At 44.6% G+C, this 17,206-nt stretch overlaps 1 protein-coding gene across 3 annotated transcripts in view; it reads right to left on the bottom strand.

Annotated features, from left to right (window-relative positions):
- The window catches only part of Bach2 (BTB domain and CNC homolog 2), a 341,086-nt gene that overhangs the window by 248,478 nt on the left and 75,402 nt on the right, over positions 1–17,206 (bottom strand). For all 3 annotated transcript variants that reach the window (XM_040740555.1, XM_040740562.1, XM_040740559.1), the window contains one exon: positions 6,009–6,115. In XM_040740555.1, coding sequence (XP_040596489.1) covers positions 6,009–6,017 — 9 coding nt within the window. In that variant the 5' untranslated portion in view covers positions 6,018–6,115. The remainder of the gene's footprint in view (positions 1–6,008; positions 6,116–17,206) is intronic.

Consider the following 17,206-nt stretch of genomic DNA (forward strand, 5'->3'; position numbering starts at 1 on the left):
AATTAGATCAGTGCCTTGCTCAACCCTCATCAGATAAGCTGCTTCTTGTAGTGACGGGAATTACCACAGGCAAAGACCCAGAATTGTAAAATATGCAGTCAGAGACTTTGGAGTAGTTCTAAATGCTATTTCTTTATCAAACCCCTTCCTGCAAAGCTTGCGGATCTTTGTGGACAGGGAAGTCAAAAGATAGTAAGAGCCAGAGGTGATGATTCCAATAAAGACTGTCCTCCAGATGCAAGAGGACTGACGTATATGTAAATGAGTGTCTGTGGCAGAACTCATTAAGACCTGCACAGGTTCAAACAAGACAGGGTCCCAAGAGGTAGAAGTGGACACAGGTTTAATAAAGAAGCCATCTGCAATTGTTGTCTGATGGCGAAGGGAAAATCCGTTTTCTCCAATGGAGTGTCGCTGGGTATATCAACCACATTCCAGGGCAGAACCCATGCTCAGGGGTAACTGGTCAACACAAAACAAACTCCACGTTTTTTCCTGTGGAATTCTGTTTTATTTTGTTGTTGGTTTGTTTGTTTAGCCTTACTGATCTTTTCTTGTTTGTTTTGAATTTTGTTTTTGTGGAATTTTTTTTGATGGGTTAGAGACAGAAACATAAAGTTGGGTGGGTAAGTAGTGAGGTGAATGGTATTTGCGAAGAGTTGGGGACAAGAAGATGTGATCCAAATGAAAACATAGTGTATGAAAAAATTAATTAAAAAGTACATAAAATAAAAAATAGATTTCTGTTCTCTTTTCTTCAGGACAAACAGCCATCTACTAGATTAGATGGTTGATCCTTACTTGTTGTTTAGTTTCTGGAGACAGATTTTCCCCATGTATCTCTAGCTGGTCTAGAACTCAATATGTAGCCCAGGCTGGCTTCAAACTTGTAATTTTGGCCTCTACCCTCAGTGCTGGGATTATAGACACGAAACTCCACCCCTAGTCCAGCTGTCTTTTAAAATGTACTCTCATTTCTGTCAGAAGAGAATTATATCCCTGTCCCAGCCCCCAGTGTCACTAAATTTCCCAGTAAGATCAAAGTGGGGACAGTCAGTTTAAAACTTTTCATATTTTATCTATTTTTGGTTTTCTGTTACGGGTTTTATATTTCTGCTCAATTTCTATTAAAGCAATTGTTTCATCTTATCATTTGTTGTTCTGATTTGTAAGCACTATTGACATCTATCTGTCACGTGCATGTTATGTACATGTACATACACACTCACACAGTCACACATACACACAACCACACATATATACATATAATCACTCACAGTCAGACACACACACATGGTCACACATATACACAGCCACAAATACATACATATATACACTCAAATAGTCACACATAACACACGGTCACACATACACACAGGGTCATACACATACACACATGGTCACACACATACACACATGGTCACACGTGCACACACACCCTCAGCTTGTCTTTTAAACTAGTCAATATAAAGAAAAATGAGGTAATACATAGGTAAAGCATTGCTTTTAATTTCTGCACCAGGGATTAAGAATGCCTTCCTTATTTCAAGATCATTGGTTTACTTAGCTTTTCTTTCTTTAAGCTATAGTTCTTCAGTTCCTGACTCAAGGAGGATTAGCTCCTGCCTCCAGGAAAGTGACAGTCGGTGCTGATTAAAGACATCTGATGAGAGCACTGAGGCTGTGCTCAGGGAAGGGGCCAGCTGCTGGCTTCACTATGGTCCATTCCTTGTGTGGACCCAGTAGCTAGCTAGCTTGCTGTCCCAGTGGAAGAAGCTTAGGCTGGAGAAGCATTTAACATCAGGTTCATGGGCAAAGCCCGTGATGGGATGGTTCTGTCCACCATTGGCAGTATAAAAGTTCGGACAGCCTGTTCTTTCTCTTTTTTTCTGAGTGGTTTACTGCAAGCATAGCACACAGAGTTCAGGATGTGTGTGAGAACCTGCACTGAAGGAACTGGTGCTCAATAAGACATTTTTGATAAATAAAATATAATCGATAACTTATAAATCATAAGATGTAACTGATAAATCAGAGTCATGCCTACACCAAGGGCTGGGTGGATAAACCAGGGGAACAGATTCTGGATTTCCCTGCTTCATGGTATGTGCAGAGTAAAAACACTGTCATTGAAGGCAGAAATGAAGTGGATTTCCAGCTTACTTTTTAGTCCACAGATACATGAAATGGCTTCCACTGCGGGTACAGCAGAGCGTGGAGCTGGGAAAATTCAGAGAAGAACTTGGGGATGGGGGAGTTAATCACTCCAGCAACGGGCTCTGTGCACAATGGAGATCAGAGGCATTCCTAACCCTCTGCATGTTATGGCACTCTGTGCTCTCACAAAGCCATCAAAGCAGAGCTGGCCTCCCTGGAACGTGACAGGGGTGTGGAAGAAGGTCACTTTGTGAACCCAAAGAAGAAACCACGTGACACACCTTCATGAACGTGATAACTGTGCGAGAGTGATGGGCCACCACCCCGAGACTGCCACGGGAGGAGCTTTCAGTAGCAGCCCCCATCACTGTGGTTACAGCTCATAACCTCCAAGGCCATGCGCAGTGACAGCCTCACTCTGCACTGCTATCCTCCGAGGATCCCAACTTTCCTGCATTTTGTCTGGCGTTTTTTGTTTGTTTTGTTGCAAACTGCATTTCTTTCTTTACAGCATAGCAGCACACATAGAATATAGATAAACCCCAAACATTCATCCCTGTGACTAACGTAAGTGTATAATGTGGGAGGTGGTATATATTTATAAATATAAGAAAGGATGATTCCAGAAACTAGAAAGGATTAAATTAGTCAATCATCATAAAGATTGAAAAGTAAGCTTTGCAAAAATGCCTAAGAAAGTTGGAAAGATGGTCTTCCAGGCTAAGGGGTAAGGGTGGGGTGCAGAATGGCTGTCCCAGAAAATATGCATCTCACAATTTGCTTAATGCATAATTCAAACTGTACAACCACTAAGCCTGTTCTACAATGTTAAGAAGGTGAGTCAGGATGAGGCAAACTTTCTAGACTGCACATCCAATGGACATAATACACCCATGCTAGCCTCAGGAAACAGAAGTCTATTCACAATGAGCCTAGGAATACCTTGTACCCCTCTCTGCCCACAGTAATGCAGAGGCACTAACAGGGCCACAGCTATACCCTCACACCCAGGCACAGGTAAGAAAGGGAACATGTGGGAAACCAAAGCCCTCCTGGTGGATGCAGCTCACTAGCTACTAGGTTAGCCCCACGATCAAATTACTAAAATAAGGTAGTAATCCCTTTGTGCCGTGGGAGCCTTTCCTGTTTTCTAGAGGGTTTAGCTCTGATAGACCACAAAGAAAATCTTCACCAGTATCGCCCTGGTGCCTCAAAGGAGTAAGAACCCTAGAACACTGTGGCTACCTCTGTCCTGACCTTTCCCTAACTGAAAGCATCCTAGCTGATATTTAGGGAGGAAAGACAGAATTAGAGAATGTATGTAATAAAGAGGTACAGTTGAAATGTCCCCCAGCTTTCTAGGAACAAATCCACTTAGAACACCAGCCACACCCATGCTTCCAGCATTCTGTTACATACCTCACTGAGGAGAAGACTCTCTGGTTTTATTGTACTAAAAAGAGCTGTTTCCTCCCCCAGAGAAAAGCCCATTCTTGGTCTGATGCCAAGAAAGCCATAAAAGAAAAAAAAAGGGAAAAAATGCTGACCAAGGGAAGTGACACATCCAGCTTACTCACTCCTTGCAATGACAGTGCTGCAAAATAAGGCATTCACCAGCCCATGTGGGCAGAACACAAGTTCCCCGGTGCAGGCACACCTACTGGTTCCCAGGAGTCTGCTTCCTAAGTGTGCACTAAGAGTAAGACCATGACATCAGATGCTGAGACGCCCTGGAGGCCACTTGGAGCTAGCTGGTGGCACAAGCTGTGCCTGTGGATCAGAAGTTTCCCAAGCACTGTCTTGACTTTCCAGTAAAGCAACCTCAAAATAACAGAAGCAGGGGTTTGTGGTGATAGACTTCTGTCTCCAGCCATGACTATGGGGCAGAACCACAGTCTGTCTTTCAAAATTCCCAAGGCTGATGTCTTAGCCTGTTAAAAGGTAAGTGCTTAAGCTTGGATAGGGACCTGCCAGGAACAGTGGGACATCCAACAGAAAGCTTCCTTTTAGTCTTTTTTTCCTTTTGGCGGGGGTGGGGGTGTGTCAGTTCAGCCAAATGTAAGATTCTTCATTAACTGTTTGGTTCTGCTGTTGTTTTGTTCTGGTTTTCTGGCCCTTTCAGATATGGTAGCAGCCACAACCCCTCCTATTAATTAATGATTCGAACACTGAAGGGGCCTTAGCTCTTCCCACCACTAGGAAGGCAAGAATGACTTAAGGAAAATCACCTGGGAGTGGCTTTAGACCAAGAGCTCAGCAGGTTAAATGCTCTTTCTGTGGCCGAGACCAAAGCAACTCTTTGGTAGGTACAACTCTACCACAACCCATGTTATGAGATGTCTGTTTTTCTAGAAACCGCTCTCCTCTGTTCCACATCCATTTGTGGCTCAAAAGCTGGCCTTCACTCCATCACTGAGCTCATACATGGCCTCTGGCTACCACTTCTGTAGTTTTCAACCAGAGGTGATTTTGCCAAGGAACATGAGGAAATAAATACCAAACAAATATTTCTGTTGTCATGACTAGAATGGAGGAAGGGGACACCACTAAAATTCCTAAATTGCAGAAGACAGCCCCTCACTACAGTGTTCCCTTGTCTCGGTGCCTAGTGTCACAGAGAGATGGCTCTGCTCCAGCCATGCCAAACCTGCTGTTTGTTGAGCACACCAAACCTTCTCATGCTTTTGTGCCCAAACACAGGCTTTTCCCTTTACCCGTCGTGCCTCGTTCCACACCGTCTGCCCAGACAATTACCATTTACCATCCAGATTCCAGCTCAGAATTTCACCTCCTCTGCATTATCTCTCCTAGGTCACTACCCTGGCTTTTTGTTTTGTTTTGTTAACTTACTTGATACAAACTAGAGTAATCTGGGATGAATATCTCAGCTGCCCCCATCAGATGGCCTACAGGACAGTCTATAGAGCATTTCTTCGATTAATGGTGGGTGTGGGAGGGCCCAGCCCACTGTGGGCAGGTGGTTCTGGGTTGGGTAAGAGAGCAAGCTGAGCAAGTCATGGAAGCAAGTCAGTAAACAGCATTTCTCTATGGTCTCTATTTCTGTTCCTGTCTTGGCTTCCCCTGATGATGGTCTGTAACCCTTAAGTCAAATAAACATTGTCCTTCCCAAGCTTTCTTTTGGTCAGGGTTTTAACACAGCAAAGGAAGCTAACACAGTCGCAGATCTGGCTTGTTTCTTCTGTCCCTGCAAAGCTTCTGATACATACCTTCTTAGAATACTCAAACCTGAAATAGTCTGCCACCTGCTAACAGCTCAATCCAAACCTTACTCGTCACCTTCTCTAATGTGCCCATCTGGTAATCAATTGCTGCTCAGCAAATCAGAGAACAAATGGAAATATTGTGCATACTTGCTAGTCTCTCTTGCAGCTATGTCTATAGGCTAACAGTGTCCCAACATCAAAACTTGGCATATGTTTCTAAGAGGCCTGCAATACAGACAGGCACTATACAAGGTAAGTGGCACACGAATTAGTAGATTTTACCCATTATTATTAGCATATTACATATGGGCAAAGAGAGGTATCAAGAAGTTAGGTCACTTGCCTAAGGTCTGGCAGAGCTGATAGTCATCTCAGGAAATCTGGTTCCACAGATTAATTCTTTAATAGTCATGTCAACACAGTCACACAGTCAACATTTCAGCTATCAAACACCTCTGGGAAACGCAAGAGATACTCTAGAGGACCATAGAATTATGAAGTGTCCACCAGCTCCGGCATCCTGCCTGAAAGATGGCTTGTGGGCATTACATGATTACCCAACCTCTGAAACTGTCAGGAAAAGAACATCATGATACAGGAAAAATGCATATTCAAAGCATCCCTTACCTTGTTCATGCTGCAGTAATGGGCACGAGGGATCAGACATGTCACAGTGTGAAGCAGCTCCTGAAGGTCCTTCTTGTTCCAACACCCTCACTTCCTGAAGCAGACAGCTGCATTGTAAACACAAACAAGAAACCCATTGGGCCCAGGAAAACTCAGAGAAGTTATCTCCTGCAGAACGGTTGGTCATGACTACAGTCACTCACGCTATTCAGCCGGACAGCCACATGGACCTACTGAGCCCTCAGTTCTCAGGTCAGCAAGGAAACCATTGAGGACAGCACACAGTAGTGCTGCTCACGTTCTAGCTTCTTAGTGTTCTCAAGGAGGTGATAGCCTAAACCAAGAAATAACTAGTGAAACTGAGGGCTGCTTTAAAATTGTGTGCAACTTAAATTAAAATAGCAAAGGCGTTCAGTGGCTACCATATTGGACAGTACAGGCCTAGGCAGTCATGTTGAGAGTCTCTGGGCTTGCCCAAGGCTCAGAAAGAGCTACATACCATGGCTACAGAGCCATAGGGTCAAGGGCATTCTTTGAAATAAATAATTTTTTGAGCACTTACTAAGGGCTAGGACCTAAGGCACTGGTGAGCAAAGCCAATGACTTAAGAATTTCTATCCAGTACTTGGCTATCTTTAATAAGGGCAAGAAATTGGTGAGTAGCAGTAGTACTGTGTACCAGACCTTGGTGCCTTTCCCTACTGACCCAAGGAACTGAGGAACCAGTGGGTAGAGTCAGAGTCCGGCTGCATCATCTTCAGGATTGAGATGTGGACCCTCCTTGGCAGGTAACACTCCACCAGGGATTTTAAGAAGTCAGTTTGCCATCAGCCAAACGAACAAAATAATCAATCCAGTACCCCCATTCCCTCCAAAAACAGAATAAGGACCTGTTTTGGATTGTGTTGTTGGTTCTCTACAGAGTTTTTAAATTACTTTAATTAATTTTACATTTGGAAGAAAACTGTAGTGTGTTTCCATGGCTTCTGGTTTGTCAAATATTAAACAAAAACACGAGTAAAATGTTTATGACCACTTCAGTAGACATGTGGCTTTTTCCATTGAAAGACGCTCACAAGAGCTACAGGAGGACAGCGGTACACTGTTCAGTTCCTTACAGTTGCCTGACGGTGGGCCACTTTCCTCAGAGGCTGCATCTAGCATGTATTTGAATGTCTGAATCTTACTGTGAAAAATGGAATCAGAGACTTAACTAGAAGGGTAGTGATTAACAGTAAAACCACACTGCTTAAAACTGTAACAATGCAAAGAAATCCTCATACTCCCGATGTCCCACCACAGACCCATTCTGACCTTAGTCCTCTGTCTCTGTCTGCTGCAGAACACACGTTCACTGAGACCAGGACACAAATGCTGCACTTCTGATTACTACGGAAAGCATTTTTGCAATTGTGTTTTCAAAAGATAAATTCTTAATGCACATACTGTACTATTCAGTGAACATATTCTACCTGCTTTTTTTCATAAACTAGGAGAGAAGGTAATGACATTGCCAATCATGGCAGACAGATATTCTACAGAAAATGGCATGCCAGCCTCAGCAGGAACACCTCTTGACAACAAGTGAGGATCCCAGCATCTGCAGGGTGAGTCCACACAGACCACTCCATAGTACACAATGTCTGGGCAACACTGGCTTCAAAGTCATAAAAATTCTGAATCTGACTAAAAGATGAATGAAAAATAATTGAATTACCAGAAGCAGTGGCTAATGGATTTCTGACCTTTAAAGTAGAAACTCTATACATGCTGTTTCTTACTTAATACGTGTATTGATCCATTTCAAATGCAGTGTATCACATAACTGGAAAGCTTGTCTCCATGCCCTACAGAGATGTCTAAAGTCACTTTCGTGTTCACACTGGCACACGGAAAATGGGCACAATGTCTTAACCAACAAAGATGCTCCACCAGCTACCTAATGACCTAGCTTTTATGTACCACAGTCCTCAATCCCTTAGAATCTGAGCACACAGTTCTCAGTAAACTGTCCTGTCCCTCCCTGTCCCTACCTCAGGTGTTCTTACATCATCTGCATATATGCCGTTCTACAGCCAAGCCAGACTACAACTTCTCCGAGGGAAATATAAGTGACATAGAGAGGCCTTTACTCTCACTCACGGAACGAGGTTGATACACACTGTTAACATGGGATTGAAAACAATTTTGATAATTGTTGCACAATGTTTTAGAGGTTTTAAATTTTTTAAGGAAAAAAAGTGCAAGGGTTTAAATCTTTTTTTAAATTCATGTTTGTTTGTGTGTGTACAGAGTGGGCAGAGTTAGGAGCATGTGTGTACATGTGGGTGCCCCTGCCCATGCATGCACACATGGCTTTGGTGTCATCTTCAAGTGTTCTACATCTTAGTTTTTGAGATGGTATTTTACTGACCCTGCAGTTCGCCTATGGGCCAGCAACATCCCCTGGTCCTATCCCTGCTGCCCACTGCTGGGATTAAAGGCACTGTTAAGCACTGCCATGCACCTTTTAACATGGGCTCTAGGATTCCAGCAGACATTTATGCTTGCACAACACGCCTTTTAACCGCTGAGATGTCTCCCTAGCCCCGGGGTGTAGATCTTCTTTAAAACTTATTGGGATAACATGCAGCTGTTTAATAGTTAAAAGTATACAAAGTGCTTCTTGATTAAGGCTGCTAGCTCTAATGTCAATCTAAGAGTTTTCCTACCCATATACAAGGATGTAAATTTCTATTTGATCATGCTATAATTAGCTGGAGACTCTGAGCTGGAGGTAACTCTCATCTTAGATGCTACAGAATTAAAACATGTACAAAGACCAAAGAAAAGCCAATATCCTCTCTGCCGATCAAGTACATGCACACATGTATATACACCATATATAAAGACCACTGTTAACAGAAAATACCTTGGAGACTAGATGACTCTTTTAGAAACTGGGTCAGTTCACTTGTGGACAGTAACTAGAAAGACTGGCCTTGTTCTATCAAACATTCCCATCTCTCCTGAAACATGGAGAACCTGGCTGTCCTGCAGTCAACTTGGCTATGAAGCAGCAAAGAAAAGCCTACAGCTTAAAAACACAACCTGCCTTCTCAAGTACAAATCATTAAGACAGAAGCTGCCTAAGACATCACAACAGAATCAAGGGTGTCTTCCCTCACATTCTAAATGTTTTCTTTTTCTTCTTCTAAGAAGTTGAGATCCTCTCTCATTGAACAAAATTAAATATAGGTTTAAAGGGTGCCTTGAGAAAACCAATCCCATATGTCATTGTGTTTCCCAGTCGGCTGATCCTAACAAAATTGACCCAATGGTTAACAACATCTGTGTTCAACCTGACACAACTAAAAGGCTAATGAAATGCCACCATTCAAGGCGAGCAGAAGGAAGGAGGAATAGCATGCAGGCTGGGGACAGGGAAAGCATCAAAGTAAGCATGGGATCTAGGGCTCAGCTCAACAGCAGAGTACTTGCTCAGGATGCTCAAGGCACTAGGCTTAGCCCCCTTTCAGGGAGGAAGATGTGAGGGGAGTGAGGAAAGGGGTAGATAGGTAGTGGATCGGGTTGAAAGTTTCCAAAATAAGTGAAAAGTAAAGGTCAGGTAAGCAAATAAAACAGCATTGGCAATGTAGCCAAGTGCCCCTCACCAGCCAAGTCCTCTCTATGATGGGGACTGGGAGATGTGGGTCCCTGGTGAGAATCCCACATCTGGTGACATTTCTAGGGTTATATATGCTGATGGTTTGGGCGTCTTGGGCATCAGCAAGTGGGAGTTGGAGAAAGGTAAAGACTGGGTCTACCTGTTTCACCACTATTTACCAACAACCTCCACCTACAGTGAGGCATCTGTGTCACCTGGATCATTGCTAAGATGCTTTGAAGTATGATAAGGATATAATAAGCCAGCTTGATTCCATCCTCCTTACTCTAAGGTAGGCTTAAGAGTGTCAAGAGCTGTTTCTTTGTGTGCCATGTCTTGGCCCTTGAAAATGCTGTTGATACTGACAGTTGAGAATGGAATATGCTGACTCGGGCTTCCCTCCCTTCCCAGGAGTTTATTCTAGAAGCCTTTTGTAATCTGTCTCAAAGCTGGGTAGCTCAAGCACTCCAAAGGCATATAGGCCAATGCAAGCAAGCATTTAGTTATTCACAATGTTAAAGTTGTCACTCGCCGACTTTCAGATGCTGTGTGCTCTGAGACCAGCGTGAATTCTTTTGGCCATGTTCTTCCCTACTCTACATTCAGCAGTGTAAACAAAGGACTAGACACAACACAGACCAAGAGCTTCTAGTGACTAATGACATAAAAAGATGAGAAGATTTCAGAGAGAAAAGCCAGGAGACTCTGGGGGAAATGCCCCAAAATCTAGGACTTAGGAGCCTGGGCAACCAGAAGGGTAGGTGAGAGAAACCCCTAGTCTCCTACAGCCTGTTTTTAGGATTGGGATACTTCACATGTTTCTTCAGTTAAGTCTTAACAATCTTGAACTGGAATCCATGTCCAAAACTAAATAAATGTAAATCCAATTTATTTAATAAATTCTAATATCTCCCTTCCACCCTAAGGAACATGGTGCTAGTATTAAGTACCCAAAGGGGGCAGGAGGGACCCTTCCCCATCACACCTCTTCTGTGACTGCTTATCCCACTGTTCTAAAGAGGCAGCAAAACAAGGGTGAGCTGCCTGAGGACATCTGAATGGGTAGCTCTGTTTCTTCAGAGCATCAGTACCCTCAGCAAGGCCACACTGACGCAGCAAGCACACAGCACCACAGCTGTGACCAAGACCCTGGACAATGTTAGCCACCCGCCTTGATCCCAGCACCCACCCAAAGCCACAGACACAAGTGCACCCTTTTACAGCCGTTACCGTGGCCTTCTTCTCGGGGGGTCAGGTAAGTGACTGGAAATATTCAGGATTTTAACTAGAATATGAACTACAGCTCAGCAGTAAATTGTGACAAAGAGGAGGGAATAAGGGACTCCGGGTTCTAAAGAAGGGATGATTACTGGTAACAAAGAAGCCGGTCGGGATGTCAGCAGAAGAACAAAGCCACCAAGGAGAAAAAGTGCCAATACTTCCACACAGCCCTTCCTGGTCCATAGGCTAGGGGCTTCCTGTGGTAAAACTGCCAGGTAACCAATGCTTCGAGTCAAGGCAGCCTCTACTAAGGGCCAATCCGTATCTCCGTGAAGCTGAAGATGCTACCAGTCCCAGCTGCTTCTCTTGCTTACTGACTGCCTAAAACAAGAGCTCAAAAGGGATGGGATAAGTGAATGGCCAGACTGTGAAGACAGTAATGATCCACCAAGTCTGACGCTTGTGCTAGTCCCAGCAAAGCAGGGGCATGGCCCACGTGCTCAAGGTCCATGAGAGCCAAGAAAGTGAGCAAACAGTCCCATGGAGAGTGACACTCCTGTTCAGTGTGAGAGACTTGTTTTCACCCTACTGGGAAAATTACTCTTTTTATGCCTCAGAAAAGGAAGCACAGAAGTGATCTACTGCCCTACTGATACACGGGAGTCATGCTTTAGTTTTAGGAGCTTTAATTCATGTTTGGCAATGGTACCGGCCACTGAAAGGTGTATCATTGGTGTCTGTCACACTTACTAAGAAACTCAATCCATTAGATTATTTTAGATGGAGAAGTCTGAGTTTCACTCACCTAGGATGAAGGTTTACCAACCACACCTGGTTTACCATTTCCTCCTAATTGCATCATTCTCATCTGAAAGGAGGCTCCCTGAGGACTAGGGAGATAAATGAAGTTTACAAGGCTCAGTGGGAATAGTGTGGCTTTGGTAACATCAAAGCCTATCCACAGTGACACACCTCCTCTAACAAGGCCACACCTCCTAATCCTTCCCAAACAGTTCGACCAAGTAGGGAACAATTATTCAAATACATGAGCCTATGTGGGCCGTTCTCATTCAAACCACCGCATAACTTCTCACCCACAATCATGTCAGTAACCCCAATAAGCTCACTGTTCACAAAGCTAGACTTGGGTGGAGCCAGTGCTCTAGTTTGTGGTCAGTGCTGTAGAGAGAGTGAATAGACTTGTACTCATGTCTCCCCAGGAAAAGTCAAATAATATATGCTGATAGAATCCTAGAGTTTCCTTCTGTCTTGAGGGTTTGAGTAATTCAGGCAAGTTCACTTTCTGTGGTTTGGTAAAAATCCGAAATAACAGCACCGTAAGTAGTTACTTCCAAATGACCCACTGAGGAGGCAGAGATATCAAGGGAAATCATTGGGCAGCACCTCTTTAAAGAAGTCAAGAGGCCAGCTGACTCTTCAAAGGTCACAATTTTAGGACTTGTTTTCTCTCCAGCGGAGACCTGGACAACAAGTTGTACAGAGGGACAAGTGGTATGTGTGGCTTAAATCTGCCCACTACTGGAGCCTGGAATGGTTCTACGGTCTTGCTTCTCTGGGAAAAGAGCTTTTGCTGATTCCCAGAAGGAAGCTCTATGGGGCATAACAGGCTGGAATGGAAGGCAGCCTCAGAGATTATCTGCTAATGGGCCTCAGCTTTCCTGGGGCTCAAAGTCTGTATCTTCATCACCAGCCTCATCTTAGCATGACTTGTTCTCTCTAAGAGATGACTGTGCTCGGTTGTCAAAACTATTCTGCAAAGATAGGGTTCACTTTGACCTCAGCACAAGTGCTTTTGTGAGCTGAACTTTCAAAATCAAAATAGCTCCTCACCTGCCATGCTGGCAACGAAACTTCAGATTCGTTCAAACACGGTGCCCTGGAGAACCATCCTAACCCGACAAATGAGGGGACATTCTTGCTGTCCTCAACAAACAGTTCCCTTGCTGAGTCTGAACATCCCAGCTCCTAGAACTGACAGCAAGGAGTCCCTACACCATCACAGCTGGTGGCACCGGGGTCTTCCAGCACATGGAAATGTCACCTTATTGCTTTGAGCTCATATACTTGAAAGTAGTTTTTCTGTTTTTATTGAACATACCTAAGGTTTTATGTCCATGTGGAGGGAGTTTATCAAGAAGTAATTTGGGGGTTCCTAAAACTCAGTTCTGTCATAGTTTATGTCCCATATGTGTCTGTGTAGCTGCTGTTCAGGCAGACTCAGTAATATAATCTTTGTAGTATCAGCTATGTCGTGACTTACTCTTTGACTCTTCCTCCTAATGGGAATGTCAGGTGAGAAAGCTCTTAAAAAGAGTCCCTGCCTATCAACCATTCTTAGCATCAGTTGCCCAGGCAACTGTTCTAAGGAAGCAGGTCATCTTTGCGGCCACTCTGTTCTGTGGAAAGGAAGCCACCTCACATCTGCTTTGCTGTGACTTAAACTGGGATGGAATACTAGTGTTGGTGGGATAAGAAGCAAAGCGGCAAGAAACAGAGCGAGGGCACAGTCACACCACTGCGTCACCAGCAGGAACCGTAGGGCTGGCTGCATTCTCCAACAGCAGCTCCAGGGACTGCCACGGACACAGCCAGGCATGTCCCTCGGGTCCCTCTGATCTCATTATAGCAGTCGACACCAGTCCTCACATAACAAACAGGAAATTGATGCCCGCCTCTCCTGTGGAAAGCTGCACAATCCTTCCTAAGGAGACCACAGCCACCAGCATGGGAAGGAAACCAGCGCTGCTCCTGAGAAGCCTTGTGTCTGTGGCTTTTCTTTCTTTCTGGGGTGGCATACAAAGTTGGTGAGCCGGAGGCCCCAGCTCCGTGTGCTGCTACAATGTGACATTTCCTTGCTGCTGATGTCAACATTCCAAGGCTCCAACAGTAGGGCCATTTCCTCTGGTGTAGCTCTGGGAAAGTCCTGTGAGGCAGCCTTGAAGGATTCCACCTGCTAAGGCCAGAGTACAAGAAAGGGACTGTTCTGCAAGAACAAATTCCAGGCCTCAGTGTGTGTGTGTGTGTGTGTGTGTGTGTGTGTGTGTGTGTGTGTGTGTGTGTGTTCTTCAGAAAATTCTGTTTACTACTTAGAAAACGTTATGTAGTCTGATTATTTCCACTTTAAATGACAAGAGAATGGGTTAACCTATGAATTAAAAGCTCAATGTTAAAGCATAGGACCAATATGTGCTGTGGTTTGATAAAAACTGACCCCCATAGTCTTGGGCATTTGCACACTGGGTCCTCAGCTTGCAGCACTGTTTAGAGAGGGTTAGGCGGTGCAGCCTCGTTGGAGGAAGAGCATCACTGGGGATAGGCTGGGAAATGAAAAGCCTCCATCACTTCCAGTTTGCCCATACCGCTTCATGTGTGCCGTTCAAGATATACGGGTCCAGCTTCTGCTCCTGCTGCCATGCCGTCCTTGTCATTACGGACTCTAACCCCCTGGAACCACAGTCAAACTCTCTTCTGTAAGTTGCCTGGGTCATGGTGTTTTAGCATGGCAAACGAAAAGCTACCAATATAGCATGCATGGGGCACTGAGTTTAGTCTCCAACAGAGTACACCGTGCACGCGCATGCACACACACACACACACACACACACACAGTACACCACACACACAAACAGAGTACACCACACACACACGCACACATACAGAGTACACCACACCACCCACCCATACATACATATATACACACGCACACATGTACTCACTCACACACACAGAGTACACCATACACACATGCACACTCACACACGTGCACACACACACACACACGGGTGGGGGTGCACGGAGAAATCACTTCACATCCTATCTCAGAAGTACTAAAAGCCTACTTTATGAAACAGTAGTAAACTGTGAAGCTAAAAGAGAAGGCAGATCAGTATTTCTCAGCCAGGGTGGCAGGGTTGATTTTGCCCCATTAGGGGATATTTATGAATGTGTGGAGACGATTTTGGTTGTCTCCATAAGGGGAGGTGACATATGGAAGGCAGAATTTCCAGTGCTGCTAAGATTCCTACTCTCCCATAATAATTACCTGGTCCAAACTCTCAGGAATGCTGAAACAGATGCTGGGATGTAGAGGGAAGACTCGAGGATATAAACTGGAGTTAAAACATGGTCACTTCACAGTAATGCTAATGTTACTGTTACATAGTTTGGGATTCCCAAAATGCACGACAACCACAAAAACGCCCTTCTTCTTTCTTCAAGCCGGCCTGGAGCTCAGCAGAGTGAAGTAACTGGAGCAGCAGGAAGGAGTGTTGGAGCATTTTATCAGCACCCCTCTGAGTGCTGTGTTTATTCCAGGTGAAGTTGTATCTGAATGCTGAGTACTCCAGTTCACTAGTGACTAGCAACAGCAGGCATGCATGAGCTGCTTCCAGAATTACTAAAGCCACACAGGCAGCTTGAACACATTTCCGTCTCAAAACACTGGCAAAATGTTCCAGCTTTTAAAATGCTAACAAAATATGAGGAGCCATGGCAAAATTGACCTACATTCTAGGGTGGTTAGCAAAGGGGAAAAAAGCTACATAGTGGAGTTCAAAATAAACGCAGGGGTTCTTCCTCTGAAGTTACTCATGGTAAGTATTTTTGAAATGGCTCTCATTTCTAATTGTCCATTCCAGTTCCGATGCATTTCCTATTCTCTGCATTTGCTTTCTTACATTTGACAGAACAATGCACACTTAGATAACTTGGTAATTTTTCTCTTATGAAGTCTTGTTTTCTTTAAAACAAGGAAAATCCCCACACCTTTGCACATAAGCGAATTCAGACTTTATGAATGAGCAGGGACAGTTTCAATGGACTGTTTTAAAGGCTTCTGGTGCAAATAGTAAGCCAAACCGATTCATGAAGTTAATATAACTTCCCATAATTAAGACTCCAGCTTTTCTTACAGCCCAAATCTAAAGGAAAACAAAAGCCATGGCAGGGGAAACTATGCCTTCCTTGGCATCTCAAAATTGTTGTTCAAGTAATGACTCTATTTTACCTACCATAATTATGGTATACCTCAAAGCAGTCCTCCACAATATCCCTTTCCTCCCTCCACTCAAGTCCTGCTCAACCATCTCTGGAAACTATTAACCAAAAGTCCCGTTCCAACTTTCCTCTTCTCCCTCCTCTGCGTCCTCAGTCATGCTGGCGTCAGGACAAAGCAAACTTGTATTACATCACAGTGCAAACTCATTTTCTCTAAACCAGCCCACTGGTCTTTTACTGCTACTGGAACCAACACTGTCACAGAGTAGTCTTTGTTACTTGGTGCTGCTTTTACAAAAATAAAAGTTCCCCCATGCTCCTTTCCTCTGTTTAAAAGAGGGGAGCTGCTAGCCTGACTCCACCCGTGCTGTAAACTAGACATTACCTTATGTACCAGGGACTCTAAGACATTCCTCAGTCTAGCTGCAAAATTCCTGCACTAGGCAGCTCTGGCTCCTCCTCCTTTCTGCATCCCTCCCTCTCCTTCTCCCTCCCTCCCTCTCCCTCTCCCTCTCCCTCTCCCTCTCCCTCTCCCTCTCCCTCTCTCTCTCTCCCCACTGCCTCACTGTGTTTTTGTGTAAATGATCTCACATGACTCAACAAATCCATCTGCCTGAAGCTGGCCAAGTCTGGAGCCCTCCCAGGAGGGCGGAGAAGAATGGCTTTGTGGAAAGGACCTGGAGCGCTGCCCTTCCTCTGGCTCAAATTACCCGCCTGTCAGGCCTGACGGATCTGGATAAAAATAAAAGGAAGCGGGCTGTGAAAAGCAGATGAATGGGCTCAGCAGCTCCTCAGATAACACAGCCCTGCTGTTGCCCCAAGCTTCCCAAACAGAAACTTCAAATGTGCGACCTCTGAGTGCAGTCATGGGGCTTCCAGGTGAAGGGGCTGTCTACCCACCAGAGTGGGTGACACAGCCTGGATTAGCCACCTGTTCCTCCTTCCGTGTGTGTGTGTGTGTGTGTGTGTGTGTGTGTGTGTGTGTGTGTGTGAGAGAGAAGAGGGAATAGAGAGAGACTTCTACTGAAAGGTTCTCAGAAAACAGCTGAATTCAATGGAGTGAAGGCTTCCCACGTCTTAATGTTGCTTCTACCACATAATTCTCCACACGAGACATTTGCAGCCTCCCTATGATGTCACTTCTCCATTCAGGGCCAGCAAAGAGTTAAAAGTCCTTCTTGCAAGTGTATGGCCAGCGCCTGCAGTGGGTATTAAGCACTTAGGTTTGCGATGTAATGACACACTGTAACAATCTGTAATATGAAACATCAGCAAAGCCCTGGCTCTGAGGCGCTCTCTCCCCACCATTAGCCAT

This window comes from Mesocricetus auratus, unplaced genomic scaffold, assembly GCF_017639785.1.
Source record: "Mesocricetus auratus isolate SY011 unplaced genomic scaffold, BCM_Maur_2.0 Super-Scaffold_6730, whole genome shotgun sequence".
Classification (NCBI taxonomy): Eukaryota; Metazoa; Chordata; class Mammalia; order Rodentia; family Cricetidae; genus Mesocricetus; species Mesocricetus auratus.